At 38.0% G+C, this 19,644-nt stretch overlaps 3 protein-coding genes across 10 annotated transcripts; 1 reads left to right on the plus strand and 2 right to left on the minus strand.

Annotated features, from left to right (window-relative positions):
• Positions 1-1,172: 1,172 nt before the first annotated feature.
• Positions 1,173-7,561, plus strand: CYP97B3 (cytochrome P450, family 97, subfamily B, polypeptide 3). Its single transcript, XM_023673773.2, has 14 exons — positions 1,173-1,558; positions 1,845-2,025; positions 2,239-2,346; positions 3,887-3,971; positions 4,056-4,294; positions 4,526-4,699; positions 5,555-5,602; positions 5,699-5,758; positions 5,964-6,050; positions 6,159-6,247; positions 6,422-6,513; positions 6,772-6,833; positions 6,993-7,142; positions 7,232-7,561. Exons 1-14 carry the CDS (start codon positions 1,416-1,418, stop codon positions 7,454-7,456), a joined length of 1,743 nt encoding a protein of 580 aa, XP_023529541.2. The 5' UTR covers positions 1,173-1,415; the 3' UTR covers positions 7,457-7,561.
• A 104-nt stretch (positions 7,562-7,665) lies between these two features.
• On the minus strand, positions 7,666-10,812 carry LOC111792335 (protein FAR-RED IMPAIRED RESPONSE 1). The gene is given in 8 exon segments (XM_087128644.1): positions 7,666-7,948; positions 8,033-8,074; positions 8,166-8,237; positions 8,328-8,399; positions 8,462-8,530; positions 8,617-8,673; positions 8,754-9,698; positions 9,700-10,812. Coding segments are annotated over 8 exon segments (2,427 nt in total). The 3' UTR covers positions 7,666-7,891.
• Positions 10,813-10,906: 94 nt separating this feature from the next.
• LOC111792326 (protein FAR-RED ELONGATED HYPOCOTYL 3) lies at positions 10,907-19,339 on the minus strand. Of its 8 annotated transcripts, none has more exons than XR_015422968.1 (9): positions 15,108-19,116; positions 14,984-15,040; positions 13,434-13,502; positions 13,280-13,348; positions 13,116-13,184; positions 12,985-13,035; positions 12,663-12,899; positions 12,359-12,437; positions 10,907-11,045 (listed from the first exon to the last, which is right to left on the minus strand). XR_015422968.1 is itself a non-coding variant. In XM_087128637.1 (9 exons), exons 3-9 carry the CDS (start codon positions 17,274-17,276, stop codon positions 12,843-12,845), a joined length of 2,541 nt encoding a protein of 846 aa, XP_086984763.1. In that variant the 5' UTR covers positions 17,277-17,311; positions 17,589-17,662; positions 19,174-19,339; the 3' UTR covers positions 12,574-12,842. The 8 variants fall into 8 exon arrangements, 7 of the variants coding, with proteins under 7 accessions (XP_086984763.1, XP_086984756.1, XP_086984754.1 ...); XM_087128637.1 differs by lacking the exons at positions 10,907-11,045; positions 12,359-12,437 and adding an exon at positions 19,174-19,339 and having other exon boundaries at positions 12,574-12,899; positions 15,108-17,311; positions 17,589-17,662; XM_087128630.1 differs by lacking the exons at positions 10,907-11,045; positions 12,359-12,437 and adding an exon at positions 19,174-19,339 and having other exon boundaries at positions 12,574-12,899; positions 15,108-17,494; positions 17,589-17,662.
• Between the last annotated feature and the right edge of the window lie 305 nt (positions 19,340-19,644).

Below are 19,644 nucleotides of genomic sequence, written 5' to 3' on the forward strand. Positions count from 1 at the left end.
TATTATTTATATCATTTAAGGTTATAAAATTTAAATCTAAACTATAAAAAAAAAAAAAAAAAAAAAAAAAAATCTATTAATGTGAAACAAAAGCTCTAGAATTCAAATTAGGGTTTGATGGGATGGAGTAGGACAAGGAAGACCGAGTCTTGCCTAAGATTGCGGTCAAAATTGAGGATAAGGACAGAATTTTTACTTTTATTATTATTATTATTATTATTATTATTTTGTATAATTTGTAACTATAAAATAATCTTAATAAAATGATTAAGAATAATCAAATAATTTCATTTATTATTTTTTATATTTTTATATTTTAATTAATTGAGTTATTTTCATACTAACGTGTTTTTATTTTTTTTAAGTTACAAAATGAAAAACTAAAGTAAATAATAATTGACATTAATTTATTTCTTTGTGGGAAGAAAAAGGTAAATAAAGAGTAAAAATTTGAAATTAAAAGTCAAAACATTTCTATCACGAGAGTCTAGTCGTCTAGTCCATTTCAAAATTTCAATAAGATTAAATTTCATTTTCAACTCGGTCCCTCTTTTAAGTGGAAATTACTCGGTACTTTCCTAATTACTCTTTTTTTTTTTAGATGATGTGATTAACAAATCAACATTTTTCTTATAAGGGCGTGAAATTTTTTTTCTAACAACAGCATTTTTAAGCCATGATATTGACGGCGGTATGTAACGGGCTAAAGCAGACAATAGTCTGCTAGCAGTGAGTTTGAGTTGTTACTAATGGTATTATAGCTAGGTTACTGAATGGTGTGCTAACAAGGACACTGGCCCCTAATGGTTGTTTGCTAGCAGTGAGTTTGAGTTGTTACCGATGGTATTATAGCCAGGTTACTGAATGGTGTGCCAACAAGGACACTGGCCCCTAATGGGATGAATTGTGAGGAGAACGGAACATTTTCTATAAGGGTGTAAACCGAAGGTTTCCCAAGGAGGTAGATTGTAAGGGGAACGAAACGTCCCTTGTAAGGACATAGAAACCTCTACCTAATAGACGTGTTTTAAAACTATGAGGCTGAGGACGATCGATAACGACAAACAAATCATAATCTTACACCCAAAACATAAATTTAGATGTGCATAACTCGTTGAGTAGCCAATTTCAAGTGTATTAACGACGAACACGCAAAATCTGCTGCTTGTGGACAGCTCGTAAGCGGCACTACTCACCCAGAATTCACCTCAATTCTTATCTTACCAACCGAAAGTATCCTTCAGCAGACGACCATTTTCCGACAGAGCTTTATTAGGTCAGGCACTGCGAATTCTTTGTGACCTTCCGTACAATAGATTTTCCCTTTGAAGAAATAAAAAAGTTTATCTCCCACTTCCACTCAGTTCATCAAGTGATTTACTTATTAAGCTTCACCGCTCGGTTGGTTTGTGGGAATGGTAATGGCGGCCAGTTCGCTATCGAATCTGCCTTCCGCTGTCTTCAATGGAAACCTTCAGAAAAATGAATTTGGGTTTGTGGGTATGCCGCGACGACCCGCCAAGTATCTCAAATCCAATCGTAGAGGTCGTGTTCTTAGGTAATTGTTTCGGTTTTTCTTCATTGCTGATGATTTTCGCTTCTGTTTCAGTTGTTTTCGTGAGTTTAATTTGGTGAAAGTTTGGGTTGATTCTCAGATAGATAGCATATATATGCTTGTTTTCTCTTGTTTTTCACTATTTTTTGGGAAATCATTCATGGGTTTCGGAAATGGATCTTGATTGATTCATTCAAATTCGCTGTAGTTTTTGTTGTTCTGTTTAGAGAGTGTGGCTATGCTTGTAGAACTCGTTGTTTATAGGGCAATCGTTTGAATGTTTGTGCAGATGCCAATCAACTCAAGTTGATGAACCTAAAACTAAGAGAAATTTACTTGACAATGCAAGCAATCTTCTAACTAATTTGTTAAACGGTGGAAATCTTGGATCTATGCCGATAGCTGAAGGTGCAGTCTCTGATTTGTTTGGTCGCCCACTCTTTTTTGCACTATATGATTGGTTCTTAGAGGTATGCATATCTTTCATAACTTGTTCATCAGTTTCTTCAACTGACCTTACAAGGACACTCGTTCCCTTATACGCCTTATAATGTCGTTGATCGGTTGATGTTGTGGCTAGTTCGACATGGTTGGACATTGTTGTGTAAAAGTCCTCTAAGTCCTCTATGTTTCTTCGGTTTGGAATGAACATTTACCTGTTGATTTCTTTCTTCATGTTGCAGCATGGATCTGTTTATAAACTTGCCTTTGGACCAAAAGCCTTTGTTGTTGTATCGGATCCCATTGTGGCAAGATATATTCTTCGAGAAAATGCATTTAGTTATGATAAGGTAATGTTGAATCAACTTCTTTCTTTCTGATTGTTAGGCAGTGTATAATTCAGCTAGATTTTGAAGTATGAGATCCCACATTGGTTGGAGAGGGGAACGAAACATTCCTTACAAGGGTGTGGAAACTTCTCCCTAGTTGACGCGTTTTAAAACTGTGAGGCTTACAGCGATATGTAATGAGCCAAAGCGGGCAATATGTGCTAGCAATGGCCTCAGGTTGTTACAAGTGGGGGAACGAATATTCCTTGCAAGAGTGTGGAAACCTCTCCCTAGTAGACACGTTTTAAAACTGTGAGGCTAACAGCGATACGTAATGGGTCCAAGCGGACAACATTTGTTAGCGGTGGCCTCGGGTTGTTACAAATGGGGGAACGAAACATTTCTTGTAAGAGTGTGAAAACCTCTCTCTAGTAGATGCGTTTTAAAACTGTGAAGCTGACAGCGATACCTAATGGATCAAAGTGGACAATATTTGTTAGCGATGGCCTCGAGTTGTTACAAATGGGGGAACGAAACATTCTTTATAAGAGTGTAGAAACTTCTCCCTAGTAGACGTGTTTTAAAACTGTGAGGCTGACAGCAATACGTAATGAGCCAAAGCGGACAATATCTGTTAGTGGTGGCCTTGCGCTGTTACAAATGAGGGAACGAAACATTCCTTATATGGGTGTGTAAACCTCTCCCTAGTAGACACGTTTTAAAACCGTGAGGCTAACGACGATGCGTAATGGGCCAAAGCGGACAATATTTGCTAGCGGTGGCCTCGGGTTGTTACAAATGGAGGACGAAACATTCCTTATAAGAGTGTGGAAACCTCTCCCTAGTAGACGCGATTTAAAACTGTGAGGCTGACGACGTTATGCAACGGGCCAAAGCAGACAATATTTGCTAGCGGTAGCCTTGGGTTGTTACAAATGGGAGAACGAAACATTTCATATAAGGGTGTGGAAACCGCTTTCTAGTAGACCCATTTTAAAACCGTGAGGCTGACGACGATACGTAATGGGCCAAAACAGATAATATCTACTAGCGGTGGCCTCGGGTTGTTACAAATAGGGGAACGAGACATTCCTTATAAGGGTGTGGAAACCTCTCCCAAGTAGATGCGTATCAAAATCGTGAGGTTAACAACGATACGTAATGGGCCAAAGTGGACAAGATCTACTAGCGGTGGCCTCGGGTCGTTACATGGACCATCTACCACTTTTTTTCTTTTCTTCTTAATGAGCTATTTCTTGTACTATCCTGATGTTGTTATCTCTTTTCTTGAAAGGAAAATGTAACATCTGAATTTATCTGTTTAATAGTTATGTAAACAACCACATGAAAGATTAGCTAAAACGTTAGTACACTGATTTGTTGGTTTGAGTGAATTTGGTCATTATCAATACAGTAGAGGACATGGCTAGTATTGTCGATGTTCTTACAGCTTTTCTTCAGATTAGCCGCAATATTCATGTAAAATTCCATACTAATCAAATATACTTAGCACTTTGTGTTGTCATAACGTCTTATTGGTACTGTAAATATACTCAACTAGGGAGTGCTTGCTGATATTCTAGAACCCATAATGGGTAAAGGACTAATACCAGCTGACTTAGACACTTGGAAGCAGAGGAGACGAGGTGAGCAAGCAAAATTTGATCAATATATTGACTTCTGCTTTATAACCTTTTAAAGATGTTGAATGATTTCATTTTGAGTTACAGTTATAGCTCCTGGATTCCACGCGTTATACTTGGAAGCTATGGCCAAAGTGTTCGCTGATTGTTCAGAACGATCGATACGAAAATTAGAGAAGCTTTTAGGAGAAGGTGAAGGTCAGGAGGATAAAACCATTGAGTTGGATATGGAAGCAGAGTTTTCAAATTTGGCTCTTGATATCATTGGACTTGGTGTTTTCAACTATGATTTTGGTTCTGTAACCAAGGAATCCCCAGTGATTAAGGTTTGAAGAAATCGAACTATCCACATTATAATCCTACACGTATATGGTGGTTTGTTTGTTCGTTATCAAGCTAGGATTTGGAACCTCTTTGTAACATGATCCAGGTTGTGTCTGGTGTCCCGTTATTTTTAGAGATCGTATGGTTTTTGTCGTCTTAATTTTATGTCTAGTGCATACCTAAACCATGAACATCAAGCATTCTTAATCGGCACTTTTACAAATATTTTGCAGGCTGTATATGGAACCCTGTTTGAAGCAGAGCATAGATCAACTTTCTATATCCCATATTGGAAAGTACCTTTGGCAAGGTGGATAGTCCCGAGGCAACGTAAATTCCATAGTGACCTTAAGGTTATTAACGACTGTCTCGATGGCCTAATACGAAACGCAAGAGAAACCCGAGAGGTGAGCTGAGGCTTGACACTTAAGTTGGCAAATTTTTCTGGTGAAGTAAACTTTTCTAGGAAAGTAGGAAATCTTGCCATGTTGCTATCGTTTGCAATTTATATTCATATTGATGATCTTTTAGCATCTTTATAAGTTAAATTTCATTCTTTTATGTTGAGGGGAAGCCTGAAAGGGAAAGCTTAAAGAGGACAATATCTGCTAGCGGCGGGTTTTGGCTGTTACAAATGGTATCAGAGCCATACACCAGGCAGTATGCCAACGAGGACGCTGGGCACCCAAGGGGGGTAGATTGTGAGATCCCACATTGGTTGGAGAAGGAAACGAAGCATTCTTTACAAGGGTGTGGAAACCTCTCCCTAACAGACGCGTTTTAAAACCTTAAGGGAAATCTCAAGGAGGACAATATCTGCTAGCGGTGGACTTTAGCTGCTACAACTACAAAACTCGATCATATTCAAATCTCTACCCGTGGCTGTGTTTTTATTTTCTTGTAGAAATAAACACATTGTTTGAGCAAGATACACAAATAGTTCATAGTAGGTTATTGATTAGGACATCAACATACCGAATTCTTCTTCCAACTATGAGCCTAAGACCCATATTTGAAAAATCTATTGAAAGCAATAACTGACAAGCTAGTTTAAGAAACTACTCTTTCTTGCTTGAACCTTTTTGAGCTGTTTTCTTCTTTTCTTCTTCCATGGTGAAGCAAGGCATAGATCTGTCCTTTGTTTTCCATGTCACAGGTGCCTTTAATTAGTACACACCTTAGTTACTCATTGTGTAGGCATGTCAGAACAAATTTGTTTGAAGCAACAGCCTGGACTTGACTTTGGTTGCATCTCCTAACAGGAAGCCGATGTCGAGAAATTGCAGCAAAGGGACTATTTAAATCTTAAGGTGTCTCTTCTATCCTCCTGAGTGTTTCCAGGTGTTGGACTTTAGATGCTTCACAAAGATCATAAATGGCTCACTGTATTATGTCATATTTTTCAGGATGCCAGTCTTTTGCGTTTCTTAGTTGATATGCGGGGAGCTGATGTCGATGATCGACAGGTAAAGCAATAGTCAAAGTTTAAGTTGTGAAGTCGAATGCAGCTAGGTAGTTAGGCTACAATAGAGTAATACTTTTCGGGTAAGTGTCTAAAAAGTGTTCAAGAGGATAGGAAGGTCTCAGATTTTTCCTTACCTATCAGATTATAAATGGGTAAAATGTGTTTACCTTGATCAACTTTCACATCTATATATGTAATGTCAACAGCTTAGGGATGATCTGATGACGATGCTTATTGCTGGCCATGAAACAACTGCTGCTGTGCTTACATGGGCTGTTTTTTTGCTTGCACAAGTAAGCATTTGGCTCTGCCTCGTTGCCATCATTCATAAAAGTGATATAGATTCAAGTTCTATGATGGCTTCTTTTGTTTAAGGTAAGGCCTCATTGTTGGTTTTGCAGAACCCTTCAAAAATGAAAAGAGCTCAAGAAGAGATTGATTTGGTTCTTGGCAAGGGAAGGCCAAATTTTGAATTACTCAAAGAATTGAAGTAAGAAAGATCTCTGTTTCCAAGTATTCTGCTTAATACTCTCTTTTTTGTTTCCCTCAAAGCTTAAGAGTTAAAATGGAGACACATCAGTTCAGTTGTTCCAATTTTCATAGATTTGTGAGCATATTTGCTTGAGTGAAGTTTGGTACTTACAGTTTTGTAATATGCTATCAGGTACATCAGACTTATCATCGCGGAGACTCTTCGTTTGTTTCCTCAACCACCATTGCTAATAAGACGAGCTCTCAAACCAGATACATTACCAGGTACCAACTGAAAATAACCTTCATCACATGTAAGTGGTGCAAAGAGAACATTGAAGGGAAATTTTCTGTTTAAATCACCATGTCCTGAATGTGTTCTGGAAAGCTAGAGCTAGCTAAGAAGAGCTGTTCAGCTTTGATGGTTGAATATGTTAAGCATACACAAAGTTTAGTCGAATGGTCTTCTCTCTCGTCTTTTCAACCTTAAAGATAATGCTGTTATTATACCCTTAAGCCATGTGGGCAATGGTAATTGTGCAGGAGGATATAATGGTGACAAAAATGGATATCCAATTCCTGCAGGGACTGACATCTTCATCTCTGTAAGTTGAAGATGGCACTGGAGGGTGCTTATTCTGAGTGTTTTTAATTGCATTGGTTCTTTTTTGTGGTAAAGCTGAGAATATTCTGATGTCTCTTTCACTCTCTTCCATTTGCATGTTGTCTACTTGCTTTTCATGAACCTATTCTGTAACTTTTAGGTTTACAATCTCCATAGATCCCCATACTTCTGGGATAACCCTCAAGATTTCGAACCAGAGAGATTTCAGGTAAACAAAGTGAGCGATGGAATCGAAGGATGGGATGGTTTCGATCCTTCTAGAAGCCCGGGAGCTCTATACCCAAATGAGGTAACGTACCAACCATTGGTCCTAATATAAAACAGATGCATCATGATCAATATCGGTTAATGATGGATTCATTCTGACGACTATCTCAGATTATATCAGACTTTTCCTTCTTGCCATTTGGAGGAGGACCTAGAAAATGTGTGGGAGATCAATTTGCTCTAATGGAGTCAACTATAGCACTGGCCATGTTGCTGCAGAAGTTTGATGTGCAACTAAAAGGAAGTCCAGAATCTGTGGAACTAGTCACTGGGGCTACCATACATACCAAAAGTGGGTTGTGGTGCAAACTGAGAAGAAGATCACAAGTAAATTGATAGCTAACATTCTTGTCACCCCATGAATATGGTACACTTATTTGTGCTACATGATAATGCTTGGGAAATATATATCTTTCTTCTCACTAGGGAGAATTTAGTTCATTGGATGTCGGTTCAGTTCATTAATAATGGTGCGTTATCCTCGAGCAGAAATATACATGTTTAGTAAGAATTCTCGACAGAGAGTCGAATCGAACAGATTACTCTTGGAACTAAGCATTTATCAACTTGTTGAGATGAAACTGCTCTTTGGACAGCCTAAATAACAAAGCTAAGCTAACTGATAAATATGCAGCTTTTTCTTCTATCACTATTCTAAGTAAAAGACAATCGAGTATCGAAACTACGTGGCATACTACGGCGTCTGGGCCTGTGTCATGTATATACTTTTTGTACAGCTCAACTAACCATGAAAAGATGTCTGTTGGTTCATCAAGTATGTCTTGAAGTACTGCCATGAAGCTGGGCAGATCTTAAATGTTGCTCATCCTGCAATAGTTTTTACAGGTTAAGAACAGTCAAACCACCAACAAAAGATTGCAGCACAGTTCTAAAATAACTTATTAAACAGACCTGTAAACTATAACTATAACTTGTTGCTGGCCGATAATCCACCTGTATGTAAATTCAACCAGAAAAAGATCTTTCAGATATCTGTTGAAGAAAACGTTCCCTCTAGTATATTTTTTGAAATAATCTCAGATACCAGTGCATGAATGCCATTATGCTGCGCCCCAAAAAACCCATCCTGACTGGCTGCAATTGTATTCAATTGTCCCTGAAAAAATAATATATTGAACTTGATTCATAAACAATTAAACAACCTTCATGATCATTGAGTATCTAACAGAACCATAGCAAGACTAACCAGCCCTTGAATACTTTGTTGATTGACATAATACGACGCATCGCGGGGAGGCTCCATCAAGTTCAACTGTACCTGCAATCACCAGTAGCTTAACAATAGCATCTATGAAGTCATAAGCTAATAAAATATCCTACCAATCCTTGAACATTCTGTTGGGATCCATAATATCCACTCAGGGTCATGCTATCTGAGATTAAACCATCCTGCAAGTAGAAAATCCAATAAGAATTTGCTTATCTATGATGATAAATGCACATTGCTAACGAAGAACATAGTAGGGAGATTCAACCATTTGCTGCAAGTTGTTCTGGGATTCATCAAGTATCATATCTGTTTCTGTTTGTACCTGAACAAAGGAATTCCAGAATCAAAAAATGTTTCTGCCTTGTTTGTCTTAGCACATCAAACACTGACTGGAAAACCAACCTTTCGTTTTCTGTTCGTACTCCTCTTATTTGCTTTAGCAGCTATGCTTTCTTGGTTCTCCTCTTCCTCACGTAGACCGTAGCCATTAACGCTCGATTCTGCTGGAGCACTTTTTGAGTTGTTAATATTGACACAATTCTTCAGAGCTTCTACTAATGCACGAATGACAATATTATAACACTCCTCTGATTGTGATCCTTCTTCACTTAAATCAATAGCTTTTATACATAGATCATTGTAACGTTGTACTCTGTTCTGTCTGAAGTCTGTTCCTTCAGTAGTATTTGCTTGCCTGCTCTTTGCATCTTTTGTCCACCTTTTTAGAAGATATTGAGGTGGGATGCTTGAAAAACGATGCATATGTAACACAATCAATGCATGTCTACAAAGAAAACCATTATATTCAAACAAACGACAGAAACAAGAAACTTCAGAGTTCAATTCATGCCACTTCACTAAAAAATGCTCATCTTTCTCACAGTCCAGAACTCTGAATGTAGTAATGCCACCATCTTCACTTTCTTTTCTTGGATGACAGCCAACTATGCCCAAAACTTCAACTTGGAATTTCTTAAATATTGTGTGCGTGTAAATTGTAGACATTTGTTTTTCCCAGGGAGAAGGAGATTTCAAGGCTGGTTGTTTGTGTAATGTATCAAAATCTGCTATTGTTTCCTCTTCATATCTATTTTGCAGAATGTTTCCATATTGTTTCAAGAACTCCTTAAGCGTAATTTTCTTATGAATGTATTTGTCAAAGAAAGCGTTCGTACTATCAGAACGTTGAGCAGTTGACATTCCAGCCAAGAAGATTTCCTCCATATAAGTTGGTACCCATTTTCTACGATCATCATATAATGATTGAATCCATTTGTCATCTTGAAGCTCAAATCTAGTAACCATCTTCCACCATCTCATATCAAATTGCTCATCCGTCCACGACTTCAAAAATGCACTTTTTAAATTTTGACAAGAAGTTTTCGTGTCGTTTGATTACATGAGCAAGAGTTTCAGGAATCTTTTCCATTATATGCCAAAGAGCAAAGCAATGGCGGGTATTTGGAAACAGTTCTTCAATGGCTAATTTCAAGGCTTTGTCCTGATCGGTAATGATAACTTTGGGAGCTTGACCATCCATTGCTCTAAGCCATGTCTTCAACAACCAGGTAAATGTTGGTTTAGTGCAATCTGCAGCCAATGCACAACCAAGCACCATTGACTGCCCGTGATGGTTCACTCCAATGAAAGGAGCAAAGGGAAGCTTATCATTGGTTTTAATGTATGATATATCGAATGAAACAACGTCACTGAAACTAACATAATCGTTCCTACTTTTGGCATCGACCCAAAACAAGTTTCTCAGACGCTGCTCTTCATTTAAGTCTATAGCATAGAAAAAGTAAGGATTCTCCTTTTGGATACGCTTAAAATACTCCAGCAATACTTGCGCATCACCGTCATCAAGCGCTAAATACTGGCCTTTGTTGAACTGATAAGTTGTGTCAATCTGCGGGAAACCGACATTTCTGTACACGCCACGTTTTTTCGACATCTCAACATACATCCTCCGTGTTCTTTCACTAACAGCATGTAATATGTCGATGTTGTTCTTCTCTGCAAGCTTTACATTCCTATGGATGCGGAAATGATATGCAAGAGCAGGTAAAAACTCATGATTATGATCTTTTATGAACTCATGAATAATCCATCTTCCATCTGGCCTTCTCTTCACATGCATACTGGCTTTACAGTCGGTTTTTTTCACGCTTGGCCTTCGACTATTTCCATTCTCAGATTCTGGAGTAACTCCATATCTTGAACATGCAAATTTTGCATCAATAAACTCTTTTGATTTCTTTGAACGTCGACTATTCTTAATCGATGTGGTGAATCCCATTGATTTGGCATAATCTTGATAAAATGTGTATGCAGCTTCGTGGGATTCAAATTCAATTCCACACCGTGGCTCAAAATCTATGTCCCCTTCAAACAGGATGTCCTTTGGTAAACTAACAATTCCATCATCTCTATCATGCATTTCAGCCACAACGTCGACCATTTTTTCCAGCAGTAAGAAGCAGAGTTTTCACATCTCACCTAGATGTTGCTACATAATCCTTTCCTTTTCATCAAAGCATAATTTACAATCTGTCTCTTTGACAGAATTTCCCTGCAAATCATTTTCTATATAATCCTGAAATGATAAGAGAGATCACACTCACTTTACTTGACAACATCCCAAGGCATAATCCAGGAACTCTCAAATCCATTATTCAAGCTATTTAATTCACCCTGTTCAACAAATCAAATACACTTAGTATGTAGATTACCAAATGCCAACATTCACAAGATTAAAGACTTTAAAAACAGGGACATCGAATTACAAACAAATGAGGCATCGAATACTTTAAACATATATTCCTCCATAAGTTACAAAATCTACACTACGACTGACATTAAAATCTGTGAGAACTGCAATTTGCCTGTTTTTTAGAAATCCTGTAGACAAACCCGACCTAATGTCGCAAGATTCTTGAAAGGAAAGTTCATTAAAACGTCAACTTTTACGCTGACTAAAAGCACAGAGATTTGTTAGCAACTCAGAGACAAAAGTCTAGAAGTGATAATCGACAGAAACCCAATTCAAGAAGTACGGAGTACTATAAGGACATAATTTCCCAACTCTGATAGAGAAACCAAACATACAGAAAAACCCTTCTCGGCTTAGCTAAAACTAAGTGGGAGGGGAAGGAGCAGCAACTATTGAATGGCACATTTCCCAAACCCCATTAAGAACGCTAAACATATAGATACAATTCTCCATCGATACTCCCTCAGCAAAAAAACAGATATAGGGGGGGGGGGGGGGGGGGGGGGGGAGCCCATAAGAAAACATCATCAGGATCGCAGAAAAATGAAACAGAAACCCAGCAAAATAAGACTAAAAGTAAAACAAAAACGAGAAAGAAGAGGCTGGCATGAAGTTGAGAGAAACCTGAAGAAAGAACGGTTTCTTAAGAATCCGGGAAGCGAAGCAAAAGGCTGTAGCAGCGAGTGGAGGATTTGCGCGAGTGGGGAAGGGGGTTCCTTTGATTGGGGAAAGTAGGGCTTGAAACTCACTCGCCGATTCAAAACTGTGGGGAAGAATTTGGAAGAATTGGGTCAAATTCACTCGCTTTTGGGTTTTGCCACGCTCTGTCGGCGCAACAAGATTGAATCTTTAGCTCAAATAAAGCATTCCACATTTGGGGATGTTCTGTTTTTCCTAAAACTACACGCGCGGAAATGTCAGCGCGTGCTGTTTTTGTTAAAATGTTTTCACTTCACTATTTTGGTTTAGTTTTGTTCGTTAAGATAGATTTCCATGATATATCATGTGTTATTTGTGCTCTATTTCAGATCAGCTTTGATTGCTCTTTATTATTTCGTGAGTTTCATTTTTAACCTTCCCCTCAAAACAACTAGACTTGTGAGAAGAAGAATACGATCCCGAGAGAAAACTTGAGGAAAAACAAATAGAAGCTAGAAACAAATACGTGATTGATTGATGATGACTATAATCTTCACGGGTAAGAAATTTATCGAACCGTGGAACTTCACCAAACCTCTCTTATCCTGCTCTGGCCGCCATTTAGATAACAACGGCTTTGATAGCATCGGACCATATAAACCTTTAGCTTTGACCTGAATCCACAGATTTTTCAATCAGAAACCAACTATTCCATCTCCACCTACTCTAGTTACACCTTAAACAAGAAACTACCAGTTTATAACGAGTCGTTCTAAAAATTACATTTTGTTTCATACTAAGAATCAAACATACAGATAACTCTGGGCTGAGTTGGTATTACGCTATCATCTTTGAATAAGAACCATGTAAAATAAATGATAATGATGAGAGCTACATACTTGTTATTATGATACAATCGCCTAAGGAGGACCAACATTTGGTATATCTCCAGCCACTAACTTTTTTTACAGACACTAGAAGAATGTGTTGTTTCCTGCACCTGGGAAATGATAAGTTCATTTTTATGGCTAAATACAAATATCCACTAGTGAAGCACCTTCACTAAGATTGGAAGTTAATCATGTTTGTCTTGATGCATCATCATGCAACTGAGTTGTTCGTACATTGGGATCATCCTGCCACAAGGGAAAGTATTGAATGTGGATGACATATAAATTGCATAATGTAGTGGAAGATATCCATCGTGTTCAGTAAACTAACCCGTATGCCATAGGTGAAACCAGTCGGTGTTCGGAAGAAATCCATTTGTCCCTGCAGGAATGAACCAATTTTGTAAAATGTGGTGACTAGAATGCAAATAGGCTGAATAACACATCTCGAATGTCACATACCAGTGCATGGATACTCTGTTGATCAGCATAATAACCATCATGGCTAGGTGCTATTGAGTTTAATTGCCCCTATAGATAAAAGAACCCAGAATTTCCAATGAGTTCATGTCTATTGTACTTGGTCTGAACCCACACATACATTTTTGTGCCACCATAAAGCTTACCAGCCCTCCGATGGCCTGTTGATTTCCATAATAATTATCACGGGTTGGTGCCATTAAGTTAAGTTGTACCTGAGAAGACATGAGTGCATGGAACTGAAAACTTTGCCAGTTCACTAATTAAGATGCTAAAGAGAGAGACTCAAGAAAATCATACCATTCCTTGCACACTTGGCTGTGTGCCAAAATAGCCATCAAGGGTTACTGCTCTTGAGCTTAATTTGTCCTGAGAAAGAGAGAAGGCAAAGAATCATATACATATCGACAATACTTTGTAGCTTACCTTTAGATAGAACAATTTTTTAAAGAACATTTAATCACTTATAATGCCCCAATAAATTTGAAAAGTTCAAAACCAGAACCTAGCGGTAGAACCTATAATAATTAACTTCGAAAGATTGCTGGAATTTGGAGTTTAGAAAGAATTTCCTAAAAACAGAAGTGGAAGATTGGATCAAGTTCATTGAGAAAATTGAGCATGTGGCATCTTAAATTATTTAGCAGGATTTGTAAGATTCAAGTTGTGAGATCCCATTCCACATCGGTTTGGGAGGAGAACGAAGCATTCTTTATAAGGGTGTGATACCTCTCCCTAGCAAACGCGTTTTAAAAACCTTGAGGGGAAGCCTGAAAGGAAAAGCCCAAAGAGAACAATATCTGCTAGTGGTGGACTTGGGCTGTTACAAATGGTATCAGAGTCAGACACCAGGCGATGTACTAGCGAGGAGGCTGAACCTCCAAGGGGATGGACATGAAGCAATGTGCCATCGAGGATGCTGGACACCGAAGGAGGGTGGATTTGGGGGGTCCCACATCGATGGGAGAAGGGAACGAGTGTCAGCGAGAACGCTAGGCCCAGAAGGGGAATAGATTGTGGGATCCCACATCGGTTGGGGAGGATAATGAAGCATTTTTTATAAGGGTATGGAAACCTCTCTCTAGCAGAGACATTTTAAAAACCTTGAAGAGAAGACCGAAAGGGAAAGCCTAAAGAGGACAATATCTGCTAGCAATAGGTTTGGTTGTTACATAAGTTTAATCGGACATTTTCCAGAAGGGTAAGATTGGATCAAATTCAATCAGAAAAATGATTGGGTGTTCATCTTGAATTCTTTAGCAGGATCTAAAATTTAAGGTTTTGGAGATTTTTCTTCCTACAAAATCAGACTTCGCACAGATGAATCCTTGAAGCCTAAATACGGGTGACGTCTTACCACCCAGTCGAATTACGTTTCTATGGACTGATACTTCTTCAGTTCTAATTTCTTAAAAAATGTAGTATTTTCATTATCAATATCTCAGGGTTCTCCAAAATATTTTGAATCAACATTGTAACGGGTCCAGTCCACTGTTAGCAGATATTGTCCTCTTTAGACTTTTCCTTTCGAGTTTTTTCTTAAGGTTTTTAAAACGTATTTGATAGGGAAAGGTTTCCACACACTTATATAAAATATTTTGTTCTCCTCCCCAACCGATGTAGGATCTCACACCCTTATATCTGCTAGCGGTGAGATTGAGACGTTACGAACATTGTTTTAATAACAAATTCCAACAGTCAAACCCTCCAGGTTAAGTATAGCCCTAATTAAAAAAATATATATTTTACTTCATAATATATTCCAAACGAACAGGATCAATACAAGCAAGAGTTGAAAATTAACGTGGATGATTTTATTATTATAATAATAATGAAGGTGACAGACAAACCATCTGCTGCAAGCTATCTTGTGCTCCAACAGTCATGACATCAGACTCGAAATTCACCTGAAATTCAAAAGTGTCATTTTCAACACGTACTTAAAACATAAAACACCAAAGTGCAACAACTAACCTTCCGTTTCTTAGTTGGATTTTTTTTCTTGTTTGTCTTGCCTATGTTTCTAATCTGATTGTCGTCTTCAATGCAGAGTAGACCATGAGCTGCCGATGTACCAGCTTCTAAAACAGTTCTGTTAGAACTATTGATACCAATACAATGTCCAAGCGTTTCATCGAGTGCATGCACTGCAATACTGTAACTCTCTCGGTACAAAGATCCCTCTTCAATCAATCTCAATGCTCGTTGGCATAGATCATTGTACCGATGCACCCGAGATTGTCCTGGCTCAGGTTCTTCTCCCATTAATTGGTGGCTCTTAGCATCTTTTGTCCACCGTTTTAAAATATATTGAGGTGGAATAGTAGAAAGTTCACAAATTTGAAGAACAATCATAGCATGTCTACAAAGGTAACCTTTAGATTCATATAACCGGCATAGACAAGAAACTTCCGACTTCAGTTCATTCCATACAACAATGAAGTCAAGTTTCTTATCAAGATCTTGAACTTGATAGGTAATGTTTTCATCATCTTGCTTTTCCCTCCTAGGATGGCAAGCAACAGCACCTAAGACCTCAACTTGAAATTTTTTAAATACTGCATGTGTGTACAGCCCCGAAACGTTCTTCTCAAATGGTGAAGGAGATTTTAAGGTGGGTTGTTTGTTCCAAGTATCAAAATCAGCTTTTGCTTCCTCTTCATACCTATCCTGTAAAACTGCATCATACTGTTTCACAAACTCTTGTACAGTGGTCTTCTTGTGCAAATACTTATCTAGGAAAGAGTTTACACTTTCAGATCGTTGTGCTGTGGACATTCCAGCCAAAAAGACATCTTTCATGTATGTAGGCGCCCAGTGTCTTAGATCTTCACATAAGGACTGAACCAACTCATTTTCCTTGAGTTCAAATCTGTTAACCAGTTTCCACCACCTTTTATCAAACTCTTCCTTTGTCCATGACCTATATATGCATTTTTCAAATTTTGCCATAAAATTATCATGTTGTTTCATTACATTACCAAGGTTTTCAGAAAGTTTTCCTAATATATGCCACAAAGTGAAGTGATGATACACATTTGGAAGCACCTCTGGAATAAGTGATTTCAGTACCTTATCATGATCAGTGATAACGACTTTTGGAGCCTGTCCACCAATTGCTTTCAACCATGTACGTAATAACCATGCATATGTTGCTGGACTTGTATCTGATAGCAAAGCACATCCTAGCAACATAAATTGATAATGTTGATTCACCCCAACAAAGAAAGCAAGGGGCATCTTATATTTATTTCTAATGTAGGTAGTATCAAGAGAAACCACATCATTAAAATAAATATAGTCATGCCTACTTTTTGCATCAATCCAAAATAAATTCCTTAGCCGGTGATATTCGCCAATATCTACAGCATAAAAGAAGTTAGAGTTCAAATTCTGCATCTGAGTAAAGAAGTCAAGTAAAACCCTTGCATCGCCAGCTTCAAAAGCCAAACTGCAGACCTTATCAAAGGGCTTCTTGGAGTCATTCTTCAGCCCTACCACATTTTTGTATTCAGCAAACTGCCTAGCCATCGCAGCATACATCTTTCTTGTTTGTTCACTGACAGCTTGAGCTGGTAAAAGCTCGTGGTTATGCAACTTAAAAAAACTATGAATAACCCATTTACCATCCGCCCTCCTCTTCACATGCATGCTAGCTTTGCAGTCTGTCTTCGCACATGCTCTTCGACCAGTTGAATTGTCACTTTCTTGTTTAGTTTGCCTTATACGTGGACGATTGAAGGACTTATCATACTCTCTCTTCATACCATAACGGGAACAAGCAAATTTTGCATCAATAAATTCCCTTGATGTCTTTGAACGGCGGCTATTTTGTATTGCTGTGTTGAATCCCATAGAGCGAGCATATTCCTGATAAAAGGAATATGCTTCACTGTGTGATTCAAATTCCATACCAGGAAGTGGTTCCAAATTTGTGTCCTCTTTAAACACTACCATGTCTAACAGAGGAGGATTTAAATCTCCACCATCTTCAACGTGCATCCCCTCTGTAGTATCAACCATACTTCCACTCCCAATAACTCCATTATGAAGTTTTTCTTTCACATCCAACATATTATTAATTGCATTTGATTCTTCATCTTTGTCATGCTCACCAGAAGGCAACCTAAGATCTATATCCATGATGAGAAGAGCCAATGGCTAATGAGTTTTGATACCTGAAATGGACATTAAATAGTGAACATTTTAAAGACTATTATTTGACTTCTACGCGCATACACATAAATAAGGTCTTCTAAATTGACAACAGATTCCCAGTCTCTTAAGTTATAGGATCTATACCTACTTGTGCCCATAATGAATGGAGCAGATTACTGCTGCTTGCTTGCATATAGTTAACTCTACAACATTATTTCACAAAATCAAAGGCTGTTTGCTAGTGAAGGAACTAAAATTTAATATCATGAGATAGCAACGGTATAGTTCCATTCTCACATTTTTTATCTTAACAGTAACATTTTCGACCTTCAGTCATCGAGATTTCGAACTTACACAATGAACCAAAAGACCTGCAGAAAGTTTCTCCTTTTAATCTGCGAATTGAAACCCAACAAGACAGACAACATAATTCTTTCAATGACACTGCCCCATGCAAGGAATTTCACATGAAGTTTTATTCTCCTCAGTGGTAGCTTTACAAATAATGGTTGAAAAGGAAGACAAAACAATTTGCAATTTGCAAAGATAACGATGAAAAGAGAAAAAATTATATGCACACTTAATCATCTACAAATATTATAGGACGAAAGACAATCATGGGCCCCCTCCCTGCAACAAAAAGACATAGAAACAAACAAACAAACAAAAACCCAACAAAGTATCTACAAAAATGCTTAATATATAAAGCTCGCTATTAAACACAAAGAAACAAATTACTATATATCAACTGTATCATCAATTCCAATTTCTACAGGTACGTTAGATCCATATTTTCTGAAGTGATATCCTAAGGACCCAGGTCCAACGAAGCTTTCCCTGTTACCAAAAGCATTTCACTTGAGTATTCTACTGAATAACGAAAAGGACAAGCACCTAAAGTAGTTCAATTTTCAACTTCACATCATACTAGACACTAGAATGATATCACTGGTTCATTCATGCCGGGAACACTTGGCAAACTGTCGGTACCTCAGTTGATCTACGTACACATAGCAGACAAAAACTAAAAGATTTTTTTAAAAAAACGTAAAAGGTCATTGTACAGAATTTGGGCTGGTCTGTATCTTAAAGATTTAGATCAAAAGTGTCCAAATACAAGTTAGTTAGTTATGGATCGTCAAAGTCGATATGATTTTGAGCATCTTAAACCACTGAATTAGAAAGTTGAAGGATCATTCATTGTAAGACCGGCACTACCCATGTCAGAGGTAGTAAATCAAGATACTATGCAAAGGTTATAACCATACGTAGGCATATATATAGGTTACCAAATGAAATTCGCCACAGTAACTTCGTAGCATTCCTCTGGGTGTTGAAGTCCATTACACAGATGAAATTCGCCGCAGGAGGCCGCAACGCTAGGTGGTGGAAGAACTGATTCCCACTCAAATTTTCCAATTTTCCCGCTTAATTTGGCCGCCTCTGATAAAATTCGCCACAGAAGATCGAAAAAAGGCAGGAAGCAAGCGGCAACTGGATACACACACACATCCATCATCCAGCAGCTAAAAAACTCCACAATGTGACAATGTAGTCACACTCCAATCCAAAGTCGACGATCCTTCCGTTTCTTAATGTTCCTACTTCCAAAAAAAAAAATAAAAAAAAAAACCGGAACCACCGACCTCCATTCTCCCAGCTCTTTCTCGAAGAACAATCAACACTACCGTTACAGACAACAATTCCACCACACACAGTCACGAGCATTATAATACACCAAACCCAACAAGATTCAACATAGCGAAAATCTCAAGCAAATCACAGATAAAAAAAAAAAAAAAAACTGAAAGAACGAGAAGATCGAGAACACGGAAGGTGATTGGGTATGAAGAGGGAAATAAAAAGAAAAAAAAAGTTGGACCTGGAGAATCTCTGGGAGAGTGAAGAAGCTGAAACAAAGGGGCGAGCGAGTGGGGATTGACACCGCGAGTGGGGCAAAGAGTTGAGAAATTTTGGGAAATTAGGGTTTGTAAACCACTCGCCGCTGCCAGAAGAGGATGTTTGTTCTCTTTGAGATTGGATGATTCCTCACTCGCTTTTCTCTCACTCGCCCTCAGTTCGTTTACCGTTTTTCTTTAATGGACATTTTTACCCCTCCTCTTGGCGCGTTGCCCATTTTCGTTTTTTTTTATTTATTTATTATTTTGCCGGCATTTTTTTAAGACAGACGGCGCGTGCAGAAACGCCCTGCTCGATCGCCACCGAAATTAAATAAATAATTACAGATGGAAAGATTTCAAAATTACATAATATTTTAAAATATTATTAATTTCTTAACATGTGTCTTAATCTAATTAATATAAGCTTGGATTATAAATTTAAACTCTCCTTA

The sequence above is a fragment of the Cucurbita pepo genome, chromosome 1 (genome assembly GCF_057944985.1).
Source record: "Cucurbita pepo subsp. pepo isolate OVF chromosome 1, ASM5794498v1, whole genome shotgun sequence".
Lineage (NCBI taxonomy): Eukaryota > Viridiplantae > Streptophyta > Magnoliopsida > Cucurbitales > Cucurbitaceae > Cucurbita > Cucurbita pepo.